This window comes from Trichechus manatus, unplaced genomic scaffold (genome assembly GCF_000243295.1).
Source record: "Trichechus manatus latirostris isolate Lorelei unplaced genomic scaffold, TriManLat1.0 scaffold00008, whole genome shotgun sequence".
In the NCBI taxonomy this organism is placed as follows: Eukaryota; Metazoa; Chordata; class Mammalia; order Sirenia; family Trichechidae; genus Trichechus; species Trichechus manatus.
Window position 1 is genome coordinate 32,866,074 of NW_004443944.1, and position 27,822 is coordinate 32,893,895.

General features: G+C 48.0%; 1 protein-coding gene across 8 annotated transcripts; it reads left to right on the forward strand.

The window, feature by feature from the left end:
• Positions 1–26,765, forward strand: RBCK1 (RANBP2-type and C3HC4-type zinc finger containing 1). Of its 8 annotated transcripts, none has more exons than XM_023725494.1 (14): positions 53–93; positions 435–524; positions 641–784; positions 1,572–1,716; positions 13,043–13,136; positions 13,250–13,448; positions 14,538–14,659; positions 14,790–14,963; positions 16,118–16,278; positions 17,481–17,592; positions 21,067–21,246; positions 22,244–22,342; positions 22,729–22,872; positions 24,231–26,764. In XM_023725494.1, the coding sequence occupies exons 4-14, from the start codon at positions 1,580–1,582 to the stop codon at positions 24,309–24,311; spliced, it is 1,503 nt and encodes a 500-aa protein (XP_023581262.1). In that variant the 5' UTR covers positions 53–93; positions 435–524; positions 641–784; positions 1,572–1,579; the 3' UTR covers positions 24,312–26,764. The 8 variants fall into 8 exon arrangements, with proteins under 8 accessions (XP_004370542.1, XP_023581255.1, XP_023581272.1 ...); XM_023725501.1 differs by having other exon boundaries at positions 1,575–1,716; XM_004370485.2 differs by lacking the exon at positions 641–784 and having other exon boundaries at positions 1–93.
• Positions 26,766–27,822: the final 1,057 nt, after the last annotated feature.

Here is a 27,822-nt window from a genome sequence, read left to right on the forward strand (position 1 = left end):
CCCACTTCCGGGGCCGCCACTTTCACTTTCTCTTCCGCTAAAGCTGCTCCCTCTGCCTCCGGAATGGCTGGGCCTCCCGCGGAGGGGAGCGAGGTGGGCTGGAATCCCGGGCGCGGGGCCGCTCCTGCAGGGAGAAGTGGGGGCCTCCCTGGGGGCTCTGGGCGCCCCGCAGTGTGGTGTCGGGCCAGCCCTGCTCCACGGGCCTGCCCGTCTCCTCTTTCGCTCCGTCCGGGCCCGGATCGGTGCCCCCTGCTCTTTCACCCTCCCACGTGGGGTCCCGACCCGTGCCCTATCCCAGGCCGGATCTCCGGTTCCTGGGTCGTGTGATGCGACTCGATTGCTGCCGGGAACAACGCGGCCCAGAGAGGGCTCGGGCCGCGCCGGAGGCCACCCAACCGGGGCTGAGTTGTTCCTGGTCGCCCGCCCTCCCCTAGGTGACCCGGAGGTAGCAATTTCCAGGAGCCGCAGCCCCCGCCTGGGGGCATGGGCCCACCCGCGCCAGATGGACGAGAAGACCAAAAAAGGTGGGCACAGACGGAAGGCGGCTGGGGGACTTCGGAGGTGGGCCCCTCTCCCACAAGGGCCTTCCCTCTCCCAATCTGCCCCTCCGTTTCCTCCCTCGGGACCCCCTGGCTTCCAGAGGCGTTTTGTTATTCATTTACTTGCCGATCCTGAGACCTCCTTGGGCCACTCTGTGCGGAGATCCGGGTGGCGGCTCCCAGAGGACACAGGACGTTGAACTTGGAGACCTCCCTGCTGCGGTGGGGAGACAGACCTCAGCTGAGTTGAGTACCAGGGAGTCTCCTGGCCTTCCCTCTTGGCTCCTGCACTCAGCTTTGTAGAACCCAAGTCAGGTCTTGCCACTGGCCTACCCTCAACTCTCCCCTGCTCCTCTGTGCTCTCAGAACAAAACCCACAGCCCTTGAGCAGCCTACACGCCTGGTGGCTTCGCTGACCTCTCTGGCTTCTTTGTTCTAGTCCAGCCATTTCTTGTCTTAAAGCCTTTGCTCTTGCTGTTCTTTCCAGCTGGAAGTCTTCCCTAAGACTTGACATGTCCAGTTCCTTCTCCTACAGGTCTCAGCTTCAATATTATCTCCTCCCAGAAGCCTTCCCTGATCTCTTTACCTTGTTTATCTCCTTTTGACCATGGATCACAAACTGAACTTTGTGTTGTTGGTGTTAAACTTGTTAACTCTCTCCCCACTGGGCTGGGAAGTCCTTGAAGAAAGGGACCCTGTTTATCTTGGTCATTGCGGAATCCCAGTTCCTGGGACAGAGGCCAGCACACAGTAGAAGCTCAACAAATGCTTGTGGGATAAATTAATGGAAGTATAAAGGGAAAAATGAACCCAGCTGAGCCTGGGGTGGGGAGGAGTGGTGGAAAATGTCTGAGAAGGCCTCCCAGAGGAAGGGAGTTTTAAGCTGGGTGCTGAAGGGTATGTAGGAGTTCTTCAGGAAGAGAAGAGAGGAAGCAGCATGCACAAAGGATCACCTCCTCCCCTACTCCCTCGCCCCCAGCTCTTGAGAGATAAACCCTAGTACTAACCTGCTCCTGCTGTGCTGGCTTTCAGCAGAGGAGATGGCCCTGAGCCTCAGCCGGGCAGTGGCCGGTGGGGATGAGCAGGTGGCCATGCAGTGTGCCATCTGGCTGGCGGAACGAAGGGTGCCCCTAAGTGTGCAACTGAAGCCTGAGGTCGCTCCATCACAGGACATCAGGTGAGGATGTGAGACTCCCTGTTATTATTAAAACCCGTCAAATAGGTTCTGACTCATAGTGATGCTGTGTACAACAGAACAACTGCCCAGTCTGGTGCCATTTTCACAATCATTATGCTTAAACCCACTGTTGCAGCCACTGTGTCAGTCCATCTCATTGAGGGTCTTCCTCTTTTTTGCTGACCCTCTACTTTACCAAGCATGATGTCCTTCTCCAGGGACTGGTCCCTCCTGATAACACGCCTAAAGTACGTGAGATGAAGTCTCGCCATCCTCGCTTCTAAGGAGCATTCTGGCTGTACTTCTTCCAAAACAGACTTGTTTGTTTTTCTGGCAGTCCATGGTGTATTCGCTCTTCTTCACCAACACCATAATTCAAATACATCAATTCTTTGGTCTTCCTTATTCATTGTCCAGCTTTCACATACATATGAGGTGATTGAAAATACCATGGCTTGGGTCAGGCGCACCTTAGTCCTCAAAGTGATGTCTTTGCTTTTTAAAACTTTAAAGAGGTCTTTGCAGCAGATTTGCCCAGGGCATTATGTCTTTTATTTCTTGACTGCTGCTTCCTGGGAGGGAGTCATTTCAGGGAACCATTTTGAGAATAGCTGGTGTGGTAAAAAGTGGTTGAGTTCAGTCGTGGCTCTGGCATTTACCAGCTGTGTGACCTTGGACAAGTTACGTCGTATCTCTGTGCCTTAGTTTTCTATCCTGAAAATTGAGATGATAATAATAGCTAGTGTTTATTTTAAAATTTTAGCTTTTTATTTTGAAATACTTCACACTTACATAAGAGTTGCAAAATTGTGCAAAGAATTCTCATATACCTTTTACCCAGATTCTCCAAATATTAACACTTTACCACATTTGCTTTGCTTCATCATTCTCATTCTCCTGTGGTAAAATGTTAATATTTGTCTATATAATTTATATGTATATAAATTATATAACTATCCTAGTGGGTGGAAGTAGTATCTCATTGTGGTTTTGATTTGCATTTCCCTTCTGGCTAATGATGTTGAGCATCTTCTCATGTACTTATTGACTATTTGTGTATCTTCTCTGGAGAACTGTCTACTCAGATTTTTTGCCCATTTTTTAAGTGGGTTGTTTGTCTTTTTATTATTAAGTTGTAAGAGTTAATAATAGTTCTTTATATCTTCTAGAACACATCCCTTGTCAGCTATATAATTTGCAGATATTTTCTTTCCTTTTCTGTGGGTTGTCTTTTCACTTTTTGATGGTGTTCTTTGAAGCACAAAAGTTTTTAATTTTGATCATGTCTAGTTTATCTGTATTCTTTTGTTGCTTGTGCTTCTGGTGGCATATCTAAGAAACCATTGCCTAATCCAAGGTCATGAAGATTTGTGCCTCTGTTTTCTTCTGAGAATTTTATCGTTTTAGCTCTTATATTTAGGTCTTTGGTCCATTCTGAGTCCATTTTTATATATGGTGTGAGGTAGGGATCCAACTTCATTCTTTTCCATGTGGGTATCTAGTTGTCCTAGCACCATTTGTTGCAAACAGGCTTCTTTCCCCACTTAATCATCTTGGCACCCTTGTCAAAAATCAGTTGACCTGAATGTGAGGATTTACTTCTGAACTCTCATTTCTATTCTGTTGTTCTGTTGATCCATAGGTCTGCCCTATGCCAATACCACACTGTTTTGACTACTATAGCTTTGTAGTGAGTGTGAGTCCTCCAACTTTGTTTTTCAAAATTGTTTTGGCTCTTCTGGGTCCTTGAATTTTCATATGAATTTTAGGGTCATCGTGTCAGTTTCTGCAAAGAAGTCAGCTGGAATTTTGATAGGGATTGTATTGAAATAATCTGTAGATCAACTGGCCATTTGATTTTTAAATAAAGTACTTACATACCAGTTTCTTGATACATCAACATAAGACAGTACCTGTGGACTTCTTGCTACAAAAGATGAGTAATTTAGCATACTCATCTCCCACCTTTCCTTTTCTTGACTTCCTGATTCTTGTTAAGTATCCTAGTTGACCTCCACTTGATCCTCCAAATTAACTGGTACTGTAGGTTCCTCTGTAGAACATACTGCTACCCACAGCATGGTGTACAAGATCAGCCAGCATCTTGCTACTCACAGTGTGGTCCATGCATCAGCAGCCCCACCTCAGGTAGGCTGAATCAGAATCTGCATTTTGAGAGGCTCTGGGCCAGCAGAGCTTGTTCTTCTCAGTGTTCACCAGCAGAGCTGATGCTTACCAGCAGTGGGTTGAGTTTGCTCCCTAACCTGTTTATACCAGTTGTACTTGTTATTGTAATAATTTAATTAGTTGTTACATTACTTAATAAAACCTGAGTGCTAAAAGGAAATTGTTTCTCAGAGAACTAAGTGGATTGCTTAGAAAGACAAGATAAAGGCAAGTCACCAAAAAAAACTTTACTTTAGGGTGCTGTTGTTAGGTACCCTCGAGTCGATTCTGACTCACAGTTACCCCATGTGCCAGACTAGAAGTGCCCCGTGGGTTTTCTTGGTTGTAATGTTTATGGGAGCAGATCACCAGGTCTTTCTCCCGTGGTGCCACTGGGTGAGTTCAAACCGTCAACCTTTTGGTTAGCAGCTGAGTGTACTTTAGGGTGAGAGAGTTGTAAAAAATATGGTTAAAGTCCAGAAGAGTCCTGTACTCAGATGCTTTGAGAGTGTTTCTAAGTGTTTACTCCGCTTTAAAAAAGCTGGAAATCATAGACGATGCATTATGCATGTGGTTCATACAAAAAAGGTCACGGGAAACTCCAGTCGGCAGATTTACACTCTAAGAAAAGCCGTTGGCTTTTATTACCTAGACGTTGGCCAGTGAACGTGCATTGCTTGTAAGTTAAAATTTAATGTTTAAGATTCATCTGCCAATGTTTTTGCCTTCTCCACTTTCACCAATTTTCTGACTAACCGATCCTGATGACATTGTATCAGAGGGCTGCAGCTGTGTTTTTGTTGTTGTTGTTATTGTTAGTATTTAGGGAATAGATTTTAAATTTTGTTTTCTAAGTATAATTCAGGCTTCTGTGCTTTGCCTCTAGGTAGATTCTAAAAATGTAACTTCACTAAAATAGCATTTGCAGTATTTTCATTATGGTAATAGTATTCACTGTAGAATAAATGTTGTTAGCTGTTGTTGAGTTGGCCTCCAACTCACGGCAACCCCGTGTACAACAGAATGAAACGCTGCCCGGTCCTCTGCCATCCCCATGATTGGTTTCGGATTGGACCATTGTGATCCGTAAGGTTTTCATTGGCTGATTTTCAGAAGTAGATCACCAGGCCTTTCTTCCTAGTCCATCTTATCTGGAAGCTTCTCTGAAACCTGTTCAGCACAAGCCTCCACTGACAGATGGGTGGTGGCTGCGTAATGGGGTGGATTGGCCGGGAAGTGAACCCAGGTCTTCCGCATGGAAGCAAGAATGGAAATTGCACGCGCTTATATGTTTCACTGTTGCTAGAAGAAGGACATTTTAAGGGTTATGATCCAGTTGTCTTTCAGTTTCTTTTTCGTTTTCTCCCATTTTCTTGCATTAGAGTCATCTCTTCTTGTTTCTTGTACTTCAAAAACTTTGTGTGGAGAAAGTGGATGCTAAACTTTTTTTTTTGCATCTCTCTGATGACTAATGATGCTGAGCATCTTTTCATGTGTTTGGTGACCATTTTAATGTCCTCTTTGGTGAAATGTCTATTCAAGTCCTTTGCCCATTTTATGATTGGGGTATTTGTCTTTTTGTTGTTAGGTTGTTGAAGTTTTATATATATATATTTTAGTTATTAGATTCTTGTCAGATGTATGGTTTCCAAAGATACTTTGCCAGTCAGTAGCTTGTCTTTTCACTTTTTTGATAAAGTCTTTTGATGAACAAAAGTTTTTAATTTTTATGAGGTCCCATTTATTTCTTTTGACTTTTGCTGTTTGTGCTTTTGTTATTATATTAGATAATCCATTGTTGAAAGCTAGGCCTGACAGCACTGCCCCTGCTTGTTCTTCTAAGAATTTTATGGTTTTAGTTTGCACATTTAGGTCTCTAATCCATTTTGAATTTGTTTTTGTGTATAGCGTGAGGCATGGTTCCTGTTTCATTTTTCTGTATGTGGAAATACAATTTTCCCAGCACCATTTATTGAAGAGACTCTTCTTTCCCCATTGAATGGACTTAGCACCCTTGGCAAAAATCAGTTGACCGTAGATGTGTGGGTTTATTTCTGGACTCTCAATTCTATTCCATTGGTCCGTGTGTCTGTTGTTATACCAGTATCAGGCTATTTTAATTACTGTAGCTGTATTAAAAAGAAAAAAAAAACTGTTGCCATCGAGTCGATTCCAACTTACAGTGACCCTATAGGACAGAGTAGAACTGCCCCATAGGTTTCCAAGGAGAGGCTGGGGGATTCAAACTGCTGACCTTTTGGTTAGCAGATGTAGCTCTTAACCACTGCACCACCAGAGCCCCTGTAGCTGTATAGTATGTTTTAAAATCAGGAATTGTGAGTCCTCCTACTTTGTTCTTCTTTTTCAGCATTGCTTTAGCTATTTGGGGCCTCTTGTCATTCTGTGTAAAGATGAAGATATTGGTTTTTCTTTTTTTTTTTACTGTGCGTTAGATGAAGGTTTACAGAGCAAATTCGTTTCTCATTAAACAATTAATACACATATTGTTTTGTGACCTTGGTTGCCAACCCTGCAACATGTCAACACTCTTCCCTTCTCTACCTTGGGTTCCCCATTTCTGTTCATCCAGCTTTCCTGTCCCCTCCTGCCTTCTAGTCCTTGCCCTGGGCTGGTGTGCCCATTATTCTCGTATACATGGTTGAGCTATGTGTATTGTTTGTTTTATGGGCTTGTCTAATCTTTGACTGAAGGGTGAACCTCAGGAGTGACTTCAGTACTGAGTTAAAAGGATATCCAGGGGCCATACTCTAGGGCCGGTAAGTCTGGTCTTTTTTTTTTGTGAGTTTGAATTTTGTTCTACATTTTTCTCCAGCTCTGTCCAGGACCCTCTGTTGTGATCCCTGTCAGAGCAGTAGCTGGTGGTAGCTGGGCACTATCTAGTTGTGCCTGACTCAGTGAGGATTAGTTTTTCTATTTCTGTAAAGAGGGCTGTTGGAATTTTGATTGGGATCGCGTTGAATCTATAGATTGCTTTGGATAATATCGACATCTTAACATCATTGAGTCTTCCAGTCCATGAACCTGGAACATCTTTACGTTTATTCAAGTCTTCTTTAATTTCTTTCAGCAGTGTTTTATAGTTTTCATTCTATAAGTCCTTCACCTCCCTAGTTAGATTTATTCCTAGGTATACCCACTCCTCACTTATCGGCATGGTTAGGTTCCCAAGACCAGGTCATTATGCAAAAATTGGCCTTATGTGAAAATGGAGGATGACGTCAAATCACAAAATGGAGGATGACTACATCATTACATAACTTCCAAATCACACCATTACATAACTGCCAAACCACTAGGAATCATGACCCGGCCAATTTGACATATAACCTTAACCATCACAGCCAACATTACTCTTACCTTGCAGCTTGGTGTTTGTTACTACCAGACATACATTGGTAATGCGCAAAATAGCCAGATAGTAGATTTTTTACTCTTGTCGTAAATGCGAAATGTCAGATAATGAGATGGTCAATAAGTGAGGAGTGTTGTTGTTAGGTACCATCCAGTCAGTTCCGACTCACAGTGACCCTATGTAAAACAGAACCAAACACTGCCCGGTCCTGCACCATCCTCACAATTGTTATTGTGCTTGAGCCCATTGTTGCAGCCACTGTGTCACTCCATCTCATTGAGGGTCTTCCTCTTTTTCACTGACCATCCACTTTACCAAGCATGATGTCCTTCTCCAGGGACTGATCCCTCCTGACAACCTGTCCAAAGACCGTGAGACATAGTCTCGCCATCCACACTTCCAGGGAGCACTCTGGTTGTACTTCTTCCAAGACAGATTTGTTCATTCTTTTGGCAGTCCATGGTATATTCAGTATTCTTTGCCAACACCACTATTCAAAGGCGTCCGTTCTTCTTCAGTCTTCCTTATTCATCGTCCAGCTGTCACATGCACATCAGGCAATTCAGAACACCATGCCTTGGGTCAGGTGCACCTTAGTCTTCAGGGTGACATCTTTGCTTTTCAACACTTCAGAAAGATCTTTTGCAGCGCATTTGCCCAATGCAATGCATCGTTTGATTTCTTGACTCCTGTTTCCTGGTGTTGTTTGTGGTAGATCCAAGTAAAATGAAATCCCTGACAACTTCAATCTTTTCTCCATTTATCATGATGTTGCTTATTTGGTCCAGTTGTGAGATTTTTGTTTTCTTTATGTTGAGGTGTAATCCATACTGAAGGCTGTAGTCTTTGCTCTTCATCAGTAAGTGCTTCAGGTCCTCTTCACTTTCAGCAAGCAAGGTTTTGTCATCTGCATAATGCAGATTAACAAGTCTTCCTCCAATCCTGATGCCCCATTCTTCTTCATATAGTCCAGCTTCTCAGATTATTTGCTCAGCATACAGATTGAATAAGTATGGTGAAGTATACAACCGTGACACACACCTTTCCTGACTTTAAACCACACAGTATTCCCTTTTTCTGTTTGAACGACGGCCTCTTGATCTATGTACAGGTTCCTCATGAGCACAGTTAAGTGTTCTGGAATTCTCGTTCTTCACATTGTTATCCGTAGTTTGTTATGATCCACACAGCTGAATGCCTTTGCATAGTGAATAAAACACAGGTAAACATCTTTCTGGTATTCTCTGCTTTCAGCCAGGATCCATCTGACATCAGCAATGATATCCCTTGTTCCATGTCCTCTTCTGAATCTGGTCTGAATTTCTGGCAGTTCCCTGTCGATGTACTGCTGCAGCCACTTTTGAATTAACTTCAGCAAAATTTTACTTGCGTGTGATATTAATGATGTTGTTCAATAATTTCCATATTTGATTGGATCACCTTTCTTGGGAATAGGCATAAATGTGGATCTCTTCCAGTTGGTTGGCCAGGTAGCTGTCTTCCAAATTTCTTGGCATAGACGAGTGAGCACTTCCAGTGCTGCATCAGTTTGTTGAAACATCTCCGTTGGTATTCTGTCAATTCCTGGAGCCAATGCCTTCAGTGCAGCTTGGACCTCTTCCTTCAGTACCATTGGTTCCTGATCATATGTTCCTCCTGAAATGGTTCAATGTTGACCAATTCTTTTTGGTATAGTGGCTCTGTGTATTCCTTCCATCTTCTTTTGATGGTTCCCATGTCGTTGAGTATTTTCCCTGTAGAATCCTTCAGTATTGCAACTCGAGGCTTGAATTTTTTCTTCAGTTCTTTTAGCTTGCTGAGCACGTTGCTCCCTTTTGGTTTTCTATCTCCAGGTCTTTGCGCATGTCATTATAATACTTTACTTTGTCTTCTCAAGCCACCCTTTGAAATCTTTTGTTCAACTCTTTTACTTCATAATTTCTTCCATTTGCTTTAGCTACTCAGTGTTCAAGAGCAAGTTTCAGAGTCTTTTCTGACATCCATTTTGGTTTTTTCTTTCTTTCCTGTCTTTTTAATGACCTCTTGCTTTCTTCATGTATGATGTCCTTAATGTCATTCCACAACTCGTCTGGTCTTCCGTCATTAGTGTTCAACGCTTCAAATCTGTTCTTGGGATGGTCTCTAAATTCAGGTAGGATATACTCAAGGTTGTGCTTTGGCTCTCGTGGACTTGTTCTAATTTTCAGTTTCAGCTTGAACCTGCATATGAGCAATTGATGGTCTGTTCCGCAGTCAGCCCCTGGCCTTGTTCTGACTGATGATACTGAGCTTTTCCATCGTCTCTTTCCACAGATGTAGTTGATTTGATTCCTGTGTATTCTGTCTGGGGAGGTCCAGGTGAATAGTCATCATTTATGTTGGTGAAAAAAGGTATTTGCAATGAAGAAGTCATTGATCTTGCAAAATTCTATCATGCAATCTCCGGCATCGTTTCTATAACCAAAGCCGTATTTTCCAACTATTGATTCTTCTTCTTTGTTTTCAACTTTTGCATTCCAATCACCAGTAATTATCAATGCATCCTGATTGCATGTTCCATCAATTTCAGACTGCAAAAGTTGGTAAAAATCTTCAAATTTCTTCATGTTTGGTCTTAGTGGTTGGTGTGTAAATTTAAGTAATAGTATTAACTGGTCTTCCTTGTAGGCGTATGGATATTATCCTATCACTGACAGCATTATACTTCAGGATAAATCTTAAAATGTTCTTTTTGATGATGAATGCAATGCCATTCCTGTTCAAGTTGTCATTCCCGGCATGGTAGACCATATGATTGGCTGTTTCAGAATGGCCAATAGCAGTCCATTTCAGCTCACTAATGTCTAGGATATTAATGTTTACCATTCCATTTCATTTTTGGTGATTTCTAATTTTCCTAGATTTATACTTTGTACATTCCATGTTCCAATTCTAATGGATGTCTGCAGATATTTCTTCTCATTTTGAGTCATGCCACATCAGCAAATCAAGGTTCTGAAAGCTTGACACCATCCACATCATTAAGGTCAACTCTACTTTGAGGAGGCAGCTCTTCCCAGGCATATTTTGAGTGTCTTCCAACCTGGGGGGCTCATATTCTGGCACTACATCAGACAATGTTCTACTGCTATTCATAAGGTTTTCACTGGCTAATTCTTTTCAGAATTAGACTGCCAGGTCCTTCTTCCTAGTCTGTCTTAATCTGGAAGCTCAGCGGAAACCTGTCTACAATGGGTGACCCTGCTGGTATTTGAATACTGGTGGCATAGCTTTTAGCATCACAGCAACATGCAAGCCCCCACAGCATGCCAGACTGAGAGATGCGTGGGGGAAGTGAGGAGTAGGTATATTTTATTTGCTCAGATGCTATTGAAAATGAAATTGTTTCCCTGATTTCCCTTTCAGATTTCACATTGCTGGTGTATAGAACCCAACTGATTTTTGTTTGTTGACCTTGTACCCTGCAATTTTGCTAAATTCCTCTATTGCTCCTGAAGTTTTCTTGTGGACTCTGGGATTTTCTATATATAGGATCATATCATGCACAAATAGAGATAATTTTACTTCTTCTTTCCCAATCTGGGTACCTTTTATTTCTTTTTCTTGTCTTATCGCTCTGGCTAGGACTTCTAATACAATATTGAATAGAAGTGATGAGAGCGGGCACCCTTGTCCCTGATTTCAAGGGGAAATCTTTTGGTCTTTCTCTGTTAAGTATGATACCGGCTGTTGGCTTTTCATATATGCCCGAGTCATAGTGAAGAATTTCCTTTCCATTCCAATTTTCTTTAGGTTTTTCATCAAGAAAAGGTGTTGGATTTTATCAAATGCTTTTTCTGCATCCATATAGATAATCATGTAGTTATTTTCCTTTGTTCTATTGATGTGGAGTATTACTTTGATTGATATTCTAATGTTAAACCATCCCTATATTCCTGGAATAAATTCCAGTTGGTCATGACATATGACTCTTTTAATATGCTGTTGGATTCTGTTTGCTAGTATTTTCTTGAAGATTTTTTATCTATATTCATAAGAAATATTGGCCTGTAATTTTCTTGTGATGTTGTCTGGTTTGGGTATCAGTTATGTTTGCTTCATAGGATGAATTAGGGTGTATTCTTTCCTTCTCTATATTTTGGAAGAGTTTAAACGGTACTGATGTCAATTCTCCTCTAAATGTTTGGTAGAATTCCCTATTGAAGCCATCTGGTCCAGAATTTTTTTTTGTTGGGAGGTTTTTCATTACTGATTCAATCTCTTCACTTGTTATGGGTCTGTTGAGACTATTTCCTCTTGAGTTAGTTTGGGTAGGTTGTGTGCTTCTAAGAATTTGTCCCTTTCATCTAGGTTATCCAGTGTGTTGCTGTACAATTGTCCATAATATTCTGTCATAATTCTCTTTATTTCTGTCAGGTCAGTTGTAGTGTTGCCTCTTCATTTTTTATTTTGGTTATTTGCATCTTTTCCTTGACTGTCTAGCTAAAGGTTTGTTAATTTTATTGATCTTTTCAAAGAACCAACTTCCAGTTTTATTGATTCTTTTTTTTTTTTTCTTGTTTATTTATTTCTGCTCTGATCTTTGTTATTTCCTTTCTTTTGGTACACTGAGGCTTAGTTTGCTCTTCTCTTTCTTGTTTCCTAGAGTTATTGAGTTAGGCTGTTGATTGGAGATCCTTCTTCTTTCTTCATGTAGGCATTTATTGCTGTAAGTTTCCTTCCGAATACTGCCTTTGCTGCATCCCGTAAGTTTTGGTATGTTGTGCTTTCATTTTCTTTTGACTGTAGGAAATTTGTGATTTTTCTTTTTATTTCTTCCTTTACGCATAGGTAGTTTAATAGTGTGTTGTGTATTTCCATATGTTTATGTATTTTCCAGGTTTTTTTCTGTTACTAATTTCTAGCTTCACTCTCTTGTAGCCAGAGAATGTACTTTGTATGATTTCAGTCTTAAAATTTATCAAGACTTGCTTTGTGGTCTCACATGTGTCTGTCTTGGAGAATGATCCGTGTGCACTGGAGTAGAATGTATGTTGTGGTGTTTTTGGGTGTCATGTTTTATATATGTTTGTTAAGTCTAATTGGTTTATAGTGTCATTCAAGTCCTTTGTTTCCTTGTTGATCTTCTTTCTAGATGTTCTCTCCAGTATTGAAAGTGGTATATTGACGTCTCCAACTATTATTATAGTGGTATCTAGTTCTCCCTTCAATTCTATAGGTGTTTTAGGTGCCCCGATGTTGGCTGCATATATATTTATGATTTAAGTTTTCTTGATTAATTGACCCTTTTATCACTATATAATGTCCATCTTTATCTCTTCTAACAGATTTTGTTTTAAAGTCTACTTTGTCTGATACTAAGATTGCCACCCCAGCTCTCCTTTGGTTATTATTTGCATGGAATATTTTTTTCCATCCTTTCACTTTCAACCTATTTGTGTCCTTGAGTTTAAGGTGTGTCTTTTGTAAACAGCATATAGTTGGATCTTGTTTTTTTTGTCCATTCTGTCACTCTCTGCCTTTCGATTGGAGCATTTAGTCCATTTACATTGTTTGGTTTGGTTTTGGTAGAGCCATTGGAGGGGTGTAAGCCATGGGTTCTAATAAACAGGGAAGCACAGGGATGTGGGAACCCGGGGAGACCCCTAACCCAGTCTGGGGGTGTGATGTATGTGCCTGTACGCACATGTGGATGCACATGTGTGCAAACACATACATGTCTATAGCTGGTGGCTGAGCTTGGAGCTGTGACCAGAGCCCTTGCCCTACTTCTACTCCTCCCCACAGGCTGTGGGTGAGCGTGGAGGATGCTCAGATGCACACCGTCACCATCTGGCTCACAGTGCGCCCTGACATGACAATGGCTTCCCTCAAGGACATGGTGAGTGAAGGGGCTGAAGGGAAACAGCAGGATAGAAGTGCATCATTTTGCTTCCACCTCTCTCCACTCTGGTCTTCCCTTCCCACTCACCCTCTTTTGGTGCCCCCTGCCAGGTATTCCTGGACTATGGCTTCCCACCAGCCCTGCAGAGGTGGGTGATTGGGCAGCGGTTGACAAGAGACCAGGAAACCCTGCACTCCCATGGGGTGCGGCAGGATGGGGACAGTGCCTTCCTCTATCTGCTGTCAGCCTGCAACACCTCACTCAATCCCCAGGAGCTGCAGCGGGAGCGGCAGTTGCGGATGTTGGAAGGTGAGGCTGTGTTCCTGAGCAACACAGTACTAGAGGGGACTCCCCCGCCACGGCTCACCTGAGGTCATAGGGCAAGAGTGGGCAGAGCCCACAGGCTGTCAGTCAGGGCCTCACCCGGAAGACTTTATTCACAGTGGGGAAGAGAGGACATAAGACACCTCAGGAGGAAGTCATTTCCGGAGACCATTTCAGGAACAACCAGCAGGGGGAAGAGGGGCTGAGTTCAGTCCTGGCTCTGGTATTGACCAGCTCCGTGGCCTTGGACAAGCCCCTTCCTGTTTCTGTGCCTCAGGTTCCTAACCTACAAATGGAATATGATAATAATAAGAGTGTCTAAAAGTTTATTTTGAAATATTTCAGATTTACAGAAGTGGCAGAATTGTACAAAGAATTCCCATGTACCGTTCCACCCAGATTGCCCAAATATTAACATGTTACCATACTTGCTTTATCATTCTCTCTCTCCATATATGAAATATTTTGAGAGTATATTTTACACATGAGGTCCCTCTCTCCTAAATATTTCAGTGTGTATTTCCAAAAAAAAAAAAGCTTTAATTGAAGAAGTTAACATTGTTTCTAATCTACAGCTCTTATTCAAATTTTACTTAATTATCTCACTAATGTCCTTTATAGCAAAAGACATGATATTCAGCTCTCATGCGTCTGTAGTCTCTTTTAATCTTTGGTTTCCCCAGACTTCCCTTGACTTCATGACATTGATACTTTGAAGAGTCCAGGCCGGCTTTTTTGTTTATTTTTGTAGAATGCCCCACAATTTGGGATTGTTTGATGTTTCCTCATGAATAGATTCAGATTCAGTACTTTTGAGGCACAGGAGGCTGTTTTTTTGGGCATTATTTTTAAGCCCAAAGGACACAGGAGCATTCATAGGTGGAGTAGGGACTCTGACCTTTGGGAGCCAAGGTGCTCAGCAGGCGTCTGAGCCCACCTGGCAGGACAGCTGGAGACACCTCCAGGCAGGAGAGAAAGAGTGGAAGGTGGGTTCCATGAGGGGTGTGAACCCCGCTTAGGGAGCAGGTGATATGGGCCGCCTGGCTCCGCCACCCTCTTCACTCACCTCTGCAGATCTGGGCTTCAAGGACCTCACGCTGCAGCCAAGGGGCCCCCTGGAGCCAGCTGCCCCCAAGCCCGGGGTGCCCCAGGAGCCAGGGCGGGGACAGCCAGAAGCTGCCCCCGAGCCCCCGCTGGTAAGGTGCCTCCGTGGCCGTCCCCTTCCCCAACCCCCTCCGCCCCTTCCCACAGCCCGCCCCGCCCTCCCCCAACCCCCTCCGCCCTCCCCACAGCCCGCTCCGCCCCTCACAGCTGCTCTGCTCTCAGGTGGGCTGGCAGTGCCCGGGGTGCACCTTCATCAACAAGCCCACACGGCCCGGCTGTGAGATGTGCTGCCGGGCGCGGCCGGAGGCCTACCAGGTGCCTGCCTCGTACCAGCCCGATGAGGAGGAGCGAGCGCGCCTGGCCAGCGAGGAGGAGGCACTGCGTCAATACCAGCAGGTGGGTGCGGAAGTCCCCGCACAAACACCTGGAGACTGGACTGGGGAGACTTAGGCCAGGAAGGGAAACACCTCACATGCCGTTGCTTCCTCATGACCACACCCCTGACGGTGACCCTGCACTGACTGCCCCCCACCCTCTACCTGAGTTCATCCTGTCGCTGACTGAGACTCCCCAACATACATCCAGGGTTCACATGCCCCACCCCCACATGAGCTGTGGCTCCAACGGGCTTTGAAATACACACGTTTTACGCAAACAAGTGTCGCTGCCTGTGACCCTGACATCCTGGACTTGACTCTAAGCTTGGACCCCCATTCACCACCTCCTCATCGCCTGTGACCTAGTTCCTGCTCCATCGGGCCATGACCTCACCCTGGACCCAGCCACTACTGACTCTCACTGGCTCCCTCTCTGGCCATGGCCCAGCCGCTGACCTGTGACCCTGATCCCAGTCTCATGGCTTCCTGGGTGGTTGACGCCGCTTTCTGCCCTGCCTCTCCATGTGCACCGATCGCCACATGCACACTGATTACACAAATTCCGGACCCTGAGTGCTCCCCCATTCTGATCTCATGCCCCTCATCTCCCCCGGCATTCCCCCTGGGCCCAGCCCTGCTCCTGCCCAGCTCTGGCCATGACCTCACTCCTGGTCCCATCTACAATCTTGGCCCTAACTCCTTCCCCTCCCCTGCCTTATTCTCTTTCTTAATTTTGACACCCCACTCCCGACCCCTAACCTGCTCTGTAACCTTGACTTGGCTCCACCCCTATCCCCTGGTCCCAGCCCCTGCTGCCCCTGACTCCCCACTAGGGCTCTGGCCTTTTTCCTTTCCCTTCCACCATCCTTCCCTTCCTCCTTCCTGTCTCAACCCCAGCTGCAGCCTCAATCCAACCTCTCCCAGCCCGTTGCCTGCCCTTGGCTCCACCCCTTGTCCTTGGCTTTGCCGCCTGTCTGCCTGGCCTGGCTCCACTCTTCCCAGACCAGCCGCTCCTGCTCCTGCTCCTGCCCACGGCCTGGCCACTGCCCGGGGATCCTGAATCTCTCCCAGCTTTGCCCCCCGCCTCCCGGTCTGACCTAGCCCCAGCCCCTGACCACGTCCCTGGTGCTGCCCCCTGGCTGACCCGCCCCACGGCCCGCCCCGTATGCCCAGCGGAAGCAGCAGCAGCAAGAGGGGAACTACCTGCAGCACGTCCAGCTGGATCAGAGGAGCCTGGTGCTGAACACCGAGCCTACCGAGTGCCCCGTGTGCTACTCGCTGCTCGGGCCCGGCGAGGCAGTGGTGCTGCGGGAGTGTCTGCACGCCTTCTGCAGGTGCGGCCCCCAGTACCACCCCTAGAAGTGCAGCGTCTGCCCCAGCCCTCCTTTACCGAGGGCTAGAAGTGGATGGGGCCCTGTGCGCTTACCCGCCCTCAAAAACCTGCAAAGTAGGCTCTATTCTCCTGCAGTTTGCAGATGAGGAATGTGAGGTACTGAGAGACTGAGCAATTTACCCAAGGCCACACAGCCTCTGAGAGGAGAAGGCCAGACATAAACCTAGGCGCTCTGGCTCCAGAGCCTGCGCCCTTAACCACCACCCTGCACCACCCAGGCCCACGCAGCGGACTCCCACCGCCTGGCTGGGCTGCATCCTGCCCCGCTCTGAGCCTCCTCTCATGTCCTTCTATCCCGGGCTGTTGAGAACACGTGCTCCTTCACTACGGCAGACATTGTCGAGCAGCCCTGGGTGCCAGGAACTGCTAGGCACTGGGGATCCAGGAGTGAACGAAAAAGGCCCAGTTCCTCCCTCTTGGAGCCTCCATTCCAGTGGGGAGGCCGATGCTAATCAAGTAACGACTGATTGGTATTGTTGTAAATTGTGTCAAATTCTAGGCAGTAGTGGATTATGATAAAAATAGCAGGGGACCTATTCCGATACATGGTCAGGGAAGCCCTGTACCCATTGCCTTTGAGTTGATTCTGAGTCCTGGTGACCCCGTGTGTTACAGGGTAGAAAGTCCCTAGGGGGTTAACATTTGCGCAGAGAGTGGAAGGAGGTGGAGGTAGGGGAGGAAGCTCTAAGGTGGCGTGGGCCTGGCCTATTTGAGGAGAGCAAGGAGGCCAGGTGACCAGGCACAGAGGGATGGGAGGGAGGTAGTAACAGATGAGAACAGAGGAGCGGGTCACAGCACCTGTGAGCCACAGTGAGGGATTCTGGTTTCTTCTGGCTGGATGGGAGGCCGCTGAGGAGGATTGTGGCTGCTGTGTTGAGAATAGGCTCTAGGGGCAAGGTGGGTGCTGGGAGCCTGGTGAGGCTACTGCAGTCACCAGGCCAGGGATGGTGGCAGCCTGGGCTTCGGTGGTAGCAGTGAGGGTGGGCAGAAGTGGAGGCCTTGGTGAGGGGTTGGTGGGCAGGAAGGGGGGGAATTGAGAAGCCTAGCTGGTGGTGGCTGAGAAAGGCCTGTGGGGTTAGGCATTGCCATGTGGTGGGCGAGTTTGGATGACCCTAACCTTCCCATCCCAACCCTCTCCCCCAGGGAGTGCCTGCAGGGCACCATCCGAAACAGCCAGGAGGCGGAGGTCTCCTGCCCCTTCATTGACAACACCTACTCGTGCTCGGGCAAGCTGCTGGAGAGGGAGATTCGGGCGGTAAGGTGTGGGGCGGGTGGGATGTTCCTGGCCCGGGGGATTGGGCCCTGAGCTGGCAGGCGGGAACTGACTGGGGAGCTGGTCTCAAGTAACAGACATTTATCAAGAACCTTCTCTGTCTCAATGGGCAGCTCCTGTCCAGAGGCGAGATGAGAAGGCAGAGAGGGTCAGGAGCTGGTTGAATGGACACGAGAAATCCAGGGTGGAAAAGAGGAGTGTGCTGTCACAGTATAGGGAGAGCAACTAGGCTCACATAACAATGTATGTGTAAATTTTTGTATGAGACTAACTTGAATTGTAAAGTTTCACTTAAAGCACAGCAATTAAAAAAAAAAAAACCTTCTCTGTGTGGGGTTCTGGGAACCCAAGCAGTGAACGACAGGAGCTGGAGGAAGTAAGGAATAAAGAAACAACTTCCTATGAAGGATGGGCAGCAGAGTGGTTAAGAGAGGAGACTGGAGTCAGATGGCCTGGCTGTGTGACCTCAAGTCAGATGTGCAGCCCCTCTGTGCCTCAGTTTTCTTATCTTGGTTAGAGTCAGTCTCTATTTCAAGGGTTTCAAAGATTAGACGAGAGAATTTGTGTAAAAAACTTAGAGTAGTGCCAGACACAGTGTAAGCTGGTGTATCAGTTAACTTTGATTGTGTAATAAAGCACTACATACTCAGTGGCTTAAAAAAAAACCAGCGGTTTATTTAGCTCATGATTCTGCAGTTTGGCTTGGGTTTAGGTGGATGGTTCTTCTGATCTGGGCCTGGCTGATCTTGCCTGGGCTCAGCTGGTGGATCTGCTTGGACAGACTGGTTTGTGAGGGCCTAAGCTCCAATGGTTGGGATGATTGGGCCTCTCTCCTCTTTGTTCTCATCCACCAGCAGGCTGGCCAGGGCCTGCTCACTTGAGGGTGCCTTTGTGTTCCAAGAGCAGCAAGAGGGGAAACTCCTGTGCACAGCCACTTTCCAAGCCTCTTCTTATTTCATGCTAGCTGCTGTCCAACTTGCTGTTGGCCAAAGCAAGTCACATGCTCAAACCCAGACTCTGTGGGAGGGGGACAACCCAAGGGTGTGGGATCGGTGGGCATGAACAAATTGGGGCCATGAATGCAGCAGTCTACCCCAGTGCTATATATGTCTGCGTGCGTGTGTATTTTCTTCTACTGTTGACACTATTATCATGTTCTTACCCTGACTGCTGGTGATCTTGGGCAAGTCCTTTCCCTTCTCTGGGCCTCCATTCCCCCATCTGTAAGGTGGACTGTCAATCTTGATTCATGATTTTTTTTTTTTTTAATTTTATTTTATTGTTGTTGTTGTTGTGAATATACACAGCAAAATATACACCAGTTCTACAATTTCTACCTTTACGATTCACTCACATTCATTACCTTCTTCGAGTAGTGCAACCATTCTCACCTTCCTTTTGAGTCATAATTTTTAAACTCTTGGGAAGTGGCCTTCCCAAAATTGGGCATCTTGGGATTCCCAGGCCAGAACATGGAGGCAGTGTTGGAAGTGGCTGAAGTCCAAATGGGAGTCGCCCACAGACACGTAACAAGATCCCCTGTTTCTCCCTGTCACTTCTGCCTCTTGCCTGTGACCCTGTTTCTCCTCAGACTCTCCCCCAACTTCACCAAGTGTTTCCTGGAGCCCCAAGGGACTCTGAGAGGATGTTCTGCTTTAGGGGAGAAGGGGAGACTAAAGGGGCAGGACTTTGGGGACTCCCACCCCTTTCACCAAGAGCAGCCCCATTTTATCTATTTGATGGGACTTCTGAGACGGGATGCTTGAGGGGGTTGGAGGCCTCCTCGCTCTGGCCTGGAGGGGCCCTGAGAGATGGGTAGTCGCGCGTCTGGCACCTTGGGTTTTCCTGTGTGGTCCAGCCGTGCCGAGGGACATTGTGATGGGGCCAGAGTTCGTGCTGAGAGACTGTGGGGCCCATGTGTTCCCTGGAAGGGTGGCAGAGTGGTTAAGAGGGCGAAGCGTTGACCCAAGCCTTAGAGAATGGTCAGATGTGGCAGAGAGAGAAAGGGGCGGGGGTCGGCAGAGTAATGCAGGGAGGTTGTTTTTACAAAACACATGCCTAATCCACATAGAGCCAGAGCAGGGGTAAAGAAGAAACACTCATACCCCGGCATCCCTGGAATCTCTAATTGCACTTTCTCCTGTTTGCTTCATTGTCTCTGGGCAGACATGAGTTTTTCTTTTTAAATCAACTTTCTAAGGTATACTTTGCACATGATAAAATGAACGCATTGTAAGTAAGTGTACAGTTGGATGTGTTCTGACGACTGTAACTCACGTAACCACCACCCGATCAAGATACAGAATTTAGGCAAGATTTTTACCTCACTGTAACTAGTATAGGGTCCCTATGAGTCAGAATCGACCCCACAGCAACGGGTTTGTTTTTTTTTTTTTGGTAACTAGCATAGATGCAGCAGCTTTTGCTACTTTGCTACAGAAATTTTTGAAAGACTTATTACAAATGTCTATGGCATATATCCTGTTTATACTCCTTCTCTTATAAATTCCAGTTTCTCAGTTTTGTAAGTAATGCTCCAGGGAACATTTTGCACTGTGTGTCTTCCTTCTTATATGTTACTTTCTTCAGATACGCTTGGAGTGGAATGGGTCCCAAGCATTGCTTATTTGTGCTTTCTGGTCCAAGGTTTTTTTTGTTGGAAGTTTTTTTTTTTTTTTTAACTCCCCTTTCTCCCTTCTCTCCACCCCCTGGTAACCACTAATCTTTTGTCTCAATGGTCAATGGATTTACTCATTCTAGTTATTTCATATAAGTGGGATCATATAATATTTGTCTTTTTTGTGTCTGACTTATTTCATCCAGCATAGTGTTTTCAGGGCTTATCGATGTGACATGTATCAAAATTTCAATTTTCTTTGCAGCTAAATGTATGTATGTACCACATTTTGTGTATCTATTCATCTGTTGATGGGCATTTGGGTTGTTTCTGCCTTCTGGCTATTGTGAATAGTGCTGCAGTGAACATTGCTGTACAAGTGTCTGTTTGAGTCCCTGCTTTCATTTCTTTTGGGTATACACCTAGGAGTGGAATGCTAGATCATATGGTATTTCTGTTTAACCTTTTTTAGAAACTGCCCAACTGTTTTCCACAGTGGCTACCATTTTACATTCCCACCAGCGATGTACGAGGGCTCTAATTTTTCTACATCTTCACTAGCACTTGTTATTTTATTTTTGGTTTTTTTTTTCTATCCTAGTGGGAGTAAATTGGTGTCTTATTGTGGTGTGGGTTTGCATTTGTCTAATGACTAATGATGTTAAGTGTTCATTTTTTTAATAGAGTTTTTAAACACAGTGAAGGTTACATGAAGAAAGAGTCTGGGGCTGGGTTGGAGTTTATGCGTTGGGGTCTTCCTGGAGGATGTCTAGTGGCGAGGATGGCACTATAATCAGGGGTTCTGAGTGCTGAGTGACAAGAACATGGTCTGTTGGCAGCTACTGACCCCCGAGGATTACCAACGATTTCTGGACCTAGGCGTCTCCATTGCTGAAAACCGCAGTGCCCTCAGCTACCACTGCAAGACCCCTGACTGCAAAGGATGGTGCTTCTTTGAGGACGATGTCAACGAGTTCACCTGTCCTGTGTGTTTCCACGTCAACTGCCTGCTCTGCAAGGTGGGGTGGGGACCCATGCTGCCTGGTCACCCCAGTCCTGCCAGAGCGTGCAGTTCAGTGCTTGCTTTTCTGAGAGCGAAGCTGGGACACTGGCCTGGTGATTTAAGGCTGTGTCATCAAGAGGGCCAGACCAGACCCTGCACTGAGCCTAAGCCTGGACTTAGCCCTGACCCCAGGCTGAGCCCTGGCCCTGGACCGAGCCCAACTCTGGCCCCAGTCACAGACTACATCTCAGCCCCGTACTGTGCCCCAACCCTGAACTGAGCCCTGGCCCCAGGCTGAGTCCCAGCCGTGGACTGAGCCCTGGCCCCACAGACTGAGTCCTAACCCTGACCCTGGCCCCAGTCACAGACTACATCTCAGCCCCATACTGTCCCCGGACCCTGGACTGAGCCCCGGCCCCACAGACTGAGTCCTAACCCTGACCCCAGACCGAGTCCCAGCACCGGGCTGAGCCTGGCACTGGACCAAGCCCTAGCTCTGGTCTCATTGACCGCAGTCCCAGTAACAGACCAAGCCCCAGCCCTGGCCCAGACCAAGTCTGAACCCCTGTCCTGAACGCGCTCTGATCTTAACACAGACTGAGCCTGCCTGAACCTCAGCCCGGGCTGGGCCCTGGCCTCCATCACTTCCAAGCTGACCATGAAGAAATGTAAGGAACGCTTAGGCAGCCCGGAGCCCAGTCTCTCACGTGGCCAGAACAGTCTCTGTCTCAGAGCCTTGAGGGGCTACGGCCTAGGGGAGAGGTGGGTGGAGGTTTGTGCGCGCATCAGTGCTTGAACACACAGGTGTATGTTATATGTGACGACCCTGGCTTCACTTCCCTGGGCCTCGATGTCATCTTCTGTAAAATAGGTGTCTGGTTTACTATGCAGGGCCCTGTCAGTGACTACATCTGGACGCAGTATGTGCTTATGTAGATGCCTGCTCTGCCCCTCCCCTGTCCCAGCTTCTCCACCTCCTGGGAAGCTTCTCACCAAGCCCCTACTTCCTGCAGGCCATCCACGAGAATATGAACTGCAAGGAGTACCAGGATGACCTGGCCCAGCGAGCTCAGAACGACGTGGCCGCCCGGCAGACGACAGAGATGCTGAAGGTGAGGCAGGACCAGGGACTTGTGTTCTGGGGGCTAGGTGAGAGGGGCTGGTCAGAAAGGCTGCGCTTCACACCTCCCCAGAAGCTCTGACCCCCCTTCTGCTGTCACTTCCATCCAGGGCAGATTGGAGGTTGGACAGGTAGTCAGGAGGCGATCAGCTAGGAGAGTAGGTGGAGTGAGGAATGAGGGCGTGGAGGCTGGACTCAGTTGGCCTGTGGGGAGAAGCATAAGAAGAGAGACTTCACCACATTTCTCTGTCGTGGGGAGAGCTGGGCCGGGCTGGGTGGCTGGGGGGTCAGCGTGGGGGCCACCCCAGGTCAGCGTGGGAGCAGCCCCAGGTCTGCGTGGGGGCCGCCCCAGGTCAGCATGCGCTCCGCCCGCCCCAGGTGATGTTACAGCAGGGTGAGGCCATGCACTGCCCGCAGTGCCAGATAGTGGTGCAGAAGAAGGACGGCTGCGACTGGATCCGCTGCACCCTCTGCCACACCGAGATCTGCTGGGTCACCAAGGGCCCTCGCTGGGGTCCAGGGGTGAGTCCCCTGGAGCAGAAAGTTCGGGAGCGTGTGGGGAGGGTGTCCTTGTGGGCCTTGCCCTAGGGTTTTTGTTGTTGTTAGTGCATTCCGACTCATGGCCACCCCACGTGTGCAGAGTAGAACTGCTCCATAGGGTTTGCAAGGTTGTGACCTCTCTGAAGCAGATTGCCAGGCCTGTCTTCCGAGGCACCTCTGGATGGGTTCCAACCGCCAACCTTTCGGCTAGTAGTTGAGCGCTTAAGTGTCAGTGCTCCCTGGGACTCCTTGCCCTAGGCTTGTTGTTGTGTGCCTTCGAGTCAATTCTGACTCATAGTGGCCCTAGAGGACAGAGTAGAACTGCCCCATGAGGGTTCATAGGCTGCAGTCTTTATAGGAGCAGATCTGTAGGTCTTTTCTCCCACAGAGTGACTGGTGGGTTTGAATCGCCGGCCTTCCAATTAGCAGCCAAGCACTTAGCCATTGTGCCACCAGTGCTCCTTTGCCCTAGAGTAGGAGTTGGAAAACTACGGCTCAGGGGCCGGATGCACCCTGCCACCTGTTTTTGTATGGCCACCCAGCTAAGAATGTTTTTTGGTTTAAAAATATTGAAAGAAGAGTAATATTTTGTGACATGTGAAAATGATATGAAGTTGAAACTTCAGTGTCCGTAAGTAAAGTTGTCCTGGCACACAGCCACACTCCTTCGTTACGTGGTGTCTGCTGCCTTTGCGCTCTGCAGGCACACGCAGTGTCTGGTGCTTTACAGAAAGTTTGCTGACTCCTGCCCTGGAGAACAGTGAGTAACGGTTCCGCCTGGAGTCAGAGGTGGACTGGGCCCGTGGCGCTGGCATATACTGGCTGTGTCTCTAGGGTGTTACTCACCTGTCCGTCTCAGTTTCTACATCTGTAAAATGGGGATGATAGCAGGCCTGTCTCAGGGTTCTTGACAGAGCTGAATGTCAGACAAGTGTTTAGCAGGGTGCCTGTCACATGGTGAGCTCTTCGTCATTGTTAGGGGTGTGTCCCTGGAATTGGGGGCTCGTTATGTACAGGCAGATGCTAAGTCAGATGAAAGCAGAGGAAGCCTCCCTCTCCACGCTGCAGTGTGCTGACACAGCTAGAATATGCAAAGATCCGGCAGATTCTGTCCCTGTTCTGGGTCTAGGGGTGGGCAGCCTGAGACTGTGTAATTGGGGGTGCGGCGGGAGTCCAGAGAACACCTTGATGACTGCCTTCACCAGGGGTGAGGCTGAGCGGAAGCATCTGCAGGAGCAAAGGTCCCGAGTCGGGGAGTGGCCTGCTTTGGGGAGATGTTGGGGCATCATGGGGCATTCCGTCTGCACCACCTGACATATTTCTCCTCCCCCATGCTCTAGGGCCCAGGAGACACCAGTGGGGGCTGCCGCTGCCGGGTGAATGGGATTCCTTGCCACCCCAGCTGTCAGAACTGCCACTGAGCTGAGGGTGGTCCTGTCCCCACACTGACCCAGCCCCACATCCGCAGGCTGCTGTGGGGTGGGGCTGGGAATGGGGCTTTGGCTCTGATTCTGGCCTGGGAGATGCCTCTGGGCTTGGCGGAGATGGGGGCCTGCAGAGAGCCCAGGGCCCCTGAGCTGCCTGGCTGGCCTTGTTCGATATAGGGGTTGTCCATAGCCGCCCCAGTGCCTTTGCCCTTCCTCTGGGGCTTGCAGGCCAGACCTCTCACCTCTTCTGTGTGGCTACCAGCTCTGCCTGACCCCAGCCTTAAGCACAGCCCAGGGCCAGAGGCCTTGCCAGGCAGTGCCTCTGTGAGCCTCCTGCGTGGCTTACTCCGCCCACCCTCGTCTGCAGCCCACCAAGCATTCACAGCCTCCCTGCCTCCCTTTTTGGCTTTCTGGGGGTGACTTTCCTCTTCCCTTGCTGTCGGAGGCGCAGAGCCTCCTAGAGCTGCTGCTAATCCTGTCAGAAGCTGGGAGGGAGACCTGGCTGCTTTTAAAGCACAGCCACAGGCCGGGCGTCTGCACCTCCCCCTTTGCCGCCTGTGTAAGCTAATTAAAATGGTTTTCCAGGAAGTGTGAGTGTGGTGTCCTTGAAGAAGTGGGCTGGGACTCTGCACAGAGGCAGGATCCCAAGCTCCTGGGGAATTGCCACAGGAAGTCGGTATATCGGACCCTTTCAACGGAGTCCCTGGGTGGTGCAAACGGTTAACACACTTGGCTGCTAACCAGAAGGTTGGAGGTTGAAGTCCACCCAGAGGCACCTCAGAAGAAAGGCCTGGCAGTCTACTTCCAAAAAATCAGCCAATGAAAACCTTATGGAGCACAGTTCAACTCTGACACACATGGGGTTGTGCTGAGTTGGGGTCGACTCGATGGCAACTGGCTTCAGTTTTCAGTGGTAGAAAAAGGGTATGACTGAGTTCAGGATCTTTGCACCAGACTTGGCACTCTCTGTCCAACTCCGGGAAGTGGATGCTCTTGGGTCAGCATTAGCCTGGACAGGCAGGGTTTGTCCATTGTGCCAAGGGTCCACAAAGAAGGGGCTGCAGATAAACATGGGCTTCAGGGAGAGGGATGGGCCGAGGCAGCAGCTACAGGCTGGCAGGAAAGGCTTGTTACCTGCTTTTGACCTTTTGGGGTATCCAGAGTTGGGGAACGTGTATTTTAGGAATAAATTAAGCTTTAACTGCTTTTATTGATGGTGAGGCTGTCCAACCTAATTTTAACATGTCTGACAAGATGGCAAAATATTGGCCCAGTGATACTAGGACTCACTCTGCTGGTGAGATTAATAAAGCAGGGTTCTGGGATACCCATTCTCTAAATTTTTATTCCATTCTGTGACTCACTTTCTGTTGAACTCTGGTATTTTAAGGCCCACACATCATCTGTGCCTGGAGGTGGACTACCATGACAACAGGCTGAGGGCGCATGTTCTGTTCAAGGCTTGGAATCTAGGCTTTGGGGCATGTGGTTTTGAGGGGGAAGGGCCTGCTCTAGCCCATGGAAAAGAATCGCCACTTGTCCTTGGATGCCAAGACACTGAAGAGTTGATCCCAGGTGCTGTGAGCAGAGACGTGGACAATGTGTGAATGGACTGTGCCTTCCATCTCTGCCAGCATTGGCTCAGAGAGCTGTCGGAGCTATGAAGGGCCCGCTGGCAGCCTCCCAGCCCCGGAGCGAGCAAGGGTCAGCAGAGCCGCTGGTTGGGAGAAAACGGAACAAGTGAATGAGAGCTGGGCTGCAGGAGGAGAACATGGGACCCAGGTCAGGGCAGACAGTGCCTCCCTCCTCCCTCTCCTGCCTGTCTTGGTACAAGAGACAAGCAGAGACCATTCTCTTGGCGCAGACGGTGCAAATTGGTGAGCCACAGGCTGTGACCAGTCCACCCAACACTGTTTCAGAAATTTGAATTGGTTGCCATTTTTTTTAATTGTAGTGAGTAAATATGTAATAAAACATTTGCCATTTCAGTATTTTTCACATTTTACATCAATTCAGTGACATTAAATTACATTCATCACGTTCAACTACCACCACTATCCATTTCCAAATGTTTCTATCACCCTTAACAGAAGCTGTGTCCCCTAAGCAATGGGTTGCCGATATTTTTACATAGGGAGATAGCACATTAAAACCTAGATGCCCAGCTTCTCTTGAAAAAGTGGAAGCTTGGTAATCCTGGGTCCTCTTTCCACATGGCAGGAATGCCCGGGTCACATGGAGGCTGCTCCTCTTCATGAAGGCATGCACCTTCTAGTTCGTCGGGGTCATCATCACCCCATTAGGCTCACACACAGCCTCGTCAATGTCCTTGCACCATTCTGTTCCTCATAAACCCTAAGGGGGAAAAGAAGTATTTCTTTACCAATGGCTCCATCAAAGAGGAGGACAGGTCAGAGTGGATTGCTTTGGCTGCATCTTTCATTTTGCCCACGCGGTCTACACCAACCCAAGCATCGTGTTTGGATCTGCTGCAGCCAAACAGAGGGTCAGGATAGAGGTGAAGCTGTCCCTGGGGTCCTAGCCTCCACTCAGTCCTTCCTGGGCCAGTGGGTAAAGGTCCCAAGTGGGTAGGGTCACAAGTGCTCCCCCCTGCAGGGTCAAGTGGAGGTGCCTCCCCAGGTCAGGGCCTGGACCTTGATAGCCACTACCAATTCTCTAGGGCAGTTATAAGCCAACCGCCACCCTCCCCTTCCCCACCCACCCCTGCCAAATTTGGAGTCACTGCTTACCTGAGGAAGCAGCAGATCCGAACTGTATTTGCGTGACACAGGAGCAGGGGAAGGCCAGCAGAAGCCCATTGCTCAGATAAGGTACAGCTGCTGCTGGTGTGGGAAGGACGTAGAGGACGGCTCCGCAGCCTGTGCCAAGGCGACACGTGTCTTTGAGTGTCTTGGGCTGGCAGAAAAGGCACTCACTGAAAAAACAGGAAGTTGGAGGCCAGCCCGCAACTTTGCCTGCTCACAAAGGCTGCTGGGCAGATTCCAACCATACGTATGTCTGGAGAAAAGACTACCAGCAAGGAGGGGGCCCTCGAGAGGTTAGGGAAAAAGGCAGCAGGGGCCGCCCACAGAAAACATGGAGGGGACCATAGGGCAGGGGCCAGAAGACAAAGTCAGACTAAGCCTCAGCCCCTATCATCTTAGTCGAACCTGGCAAAAGCCTCTGGGCTGTTCTTCCTTTTCCTTACGGCTTATCCTGAGATGAGCACGGGGGCCCAAGCACAGGGCTGGCCAATGGCCTTTGTTGATCAATAAATTTTCACTGAAATGGAGTCAAAACACTTGCACAATTTCAGTTTGGAAAGCATTTTCACACACATTTCATTAAACCCTGCATATGTGATGGGAACCATACTGCAACCGTATTGCACTGTTACGGGAAACGAGTCTCAGAGAGGTAGTGACTTGCCCAAGCTCACAGTCGGACAGGAATAGAAGCACTTGGTCCTCAGCCCTAGACCCATCATGCCACCAATAATCCTCTC

Coding starts and splice junctions, on each gene's coding strand:
- RBCK1 (XM_004370485.2), top strand. CDS start 503: ATGGACGAGAAGACCAAAAAAG. Junction 14,964..16,117: donor CACTGCGTCAATACCAGCAG/GTGGGTGCGGAA, acceptor CCGTATGCCCAG/CGGAAGCAGCAGCAGCAAGA. Junction 21,247..22,243: donor TCAACTGCCTGCTCTGCAAG/GTGGGGTGGGGA, acceptor TACTTCCTGCAG/GCCATCCACGAGAATATGAA.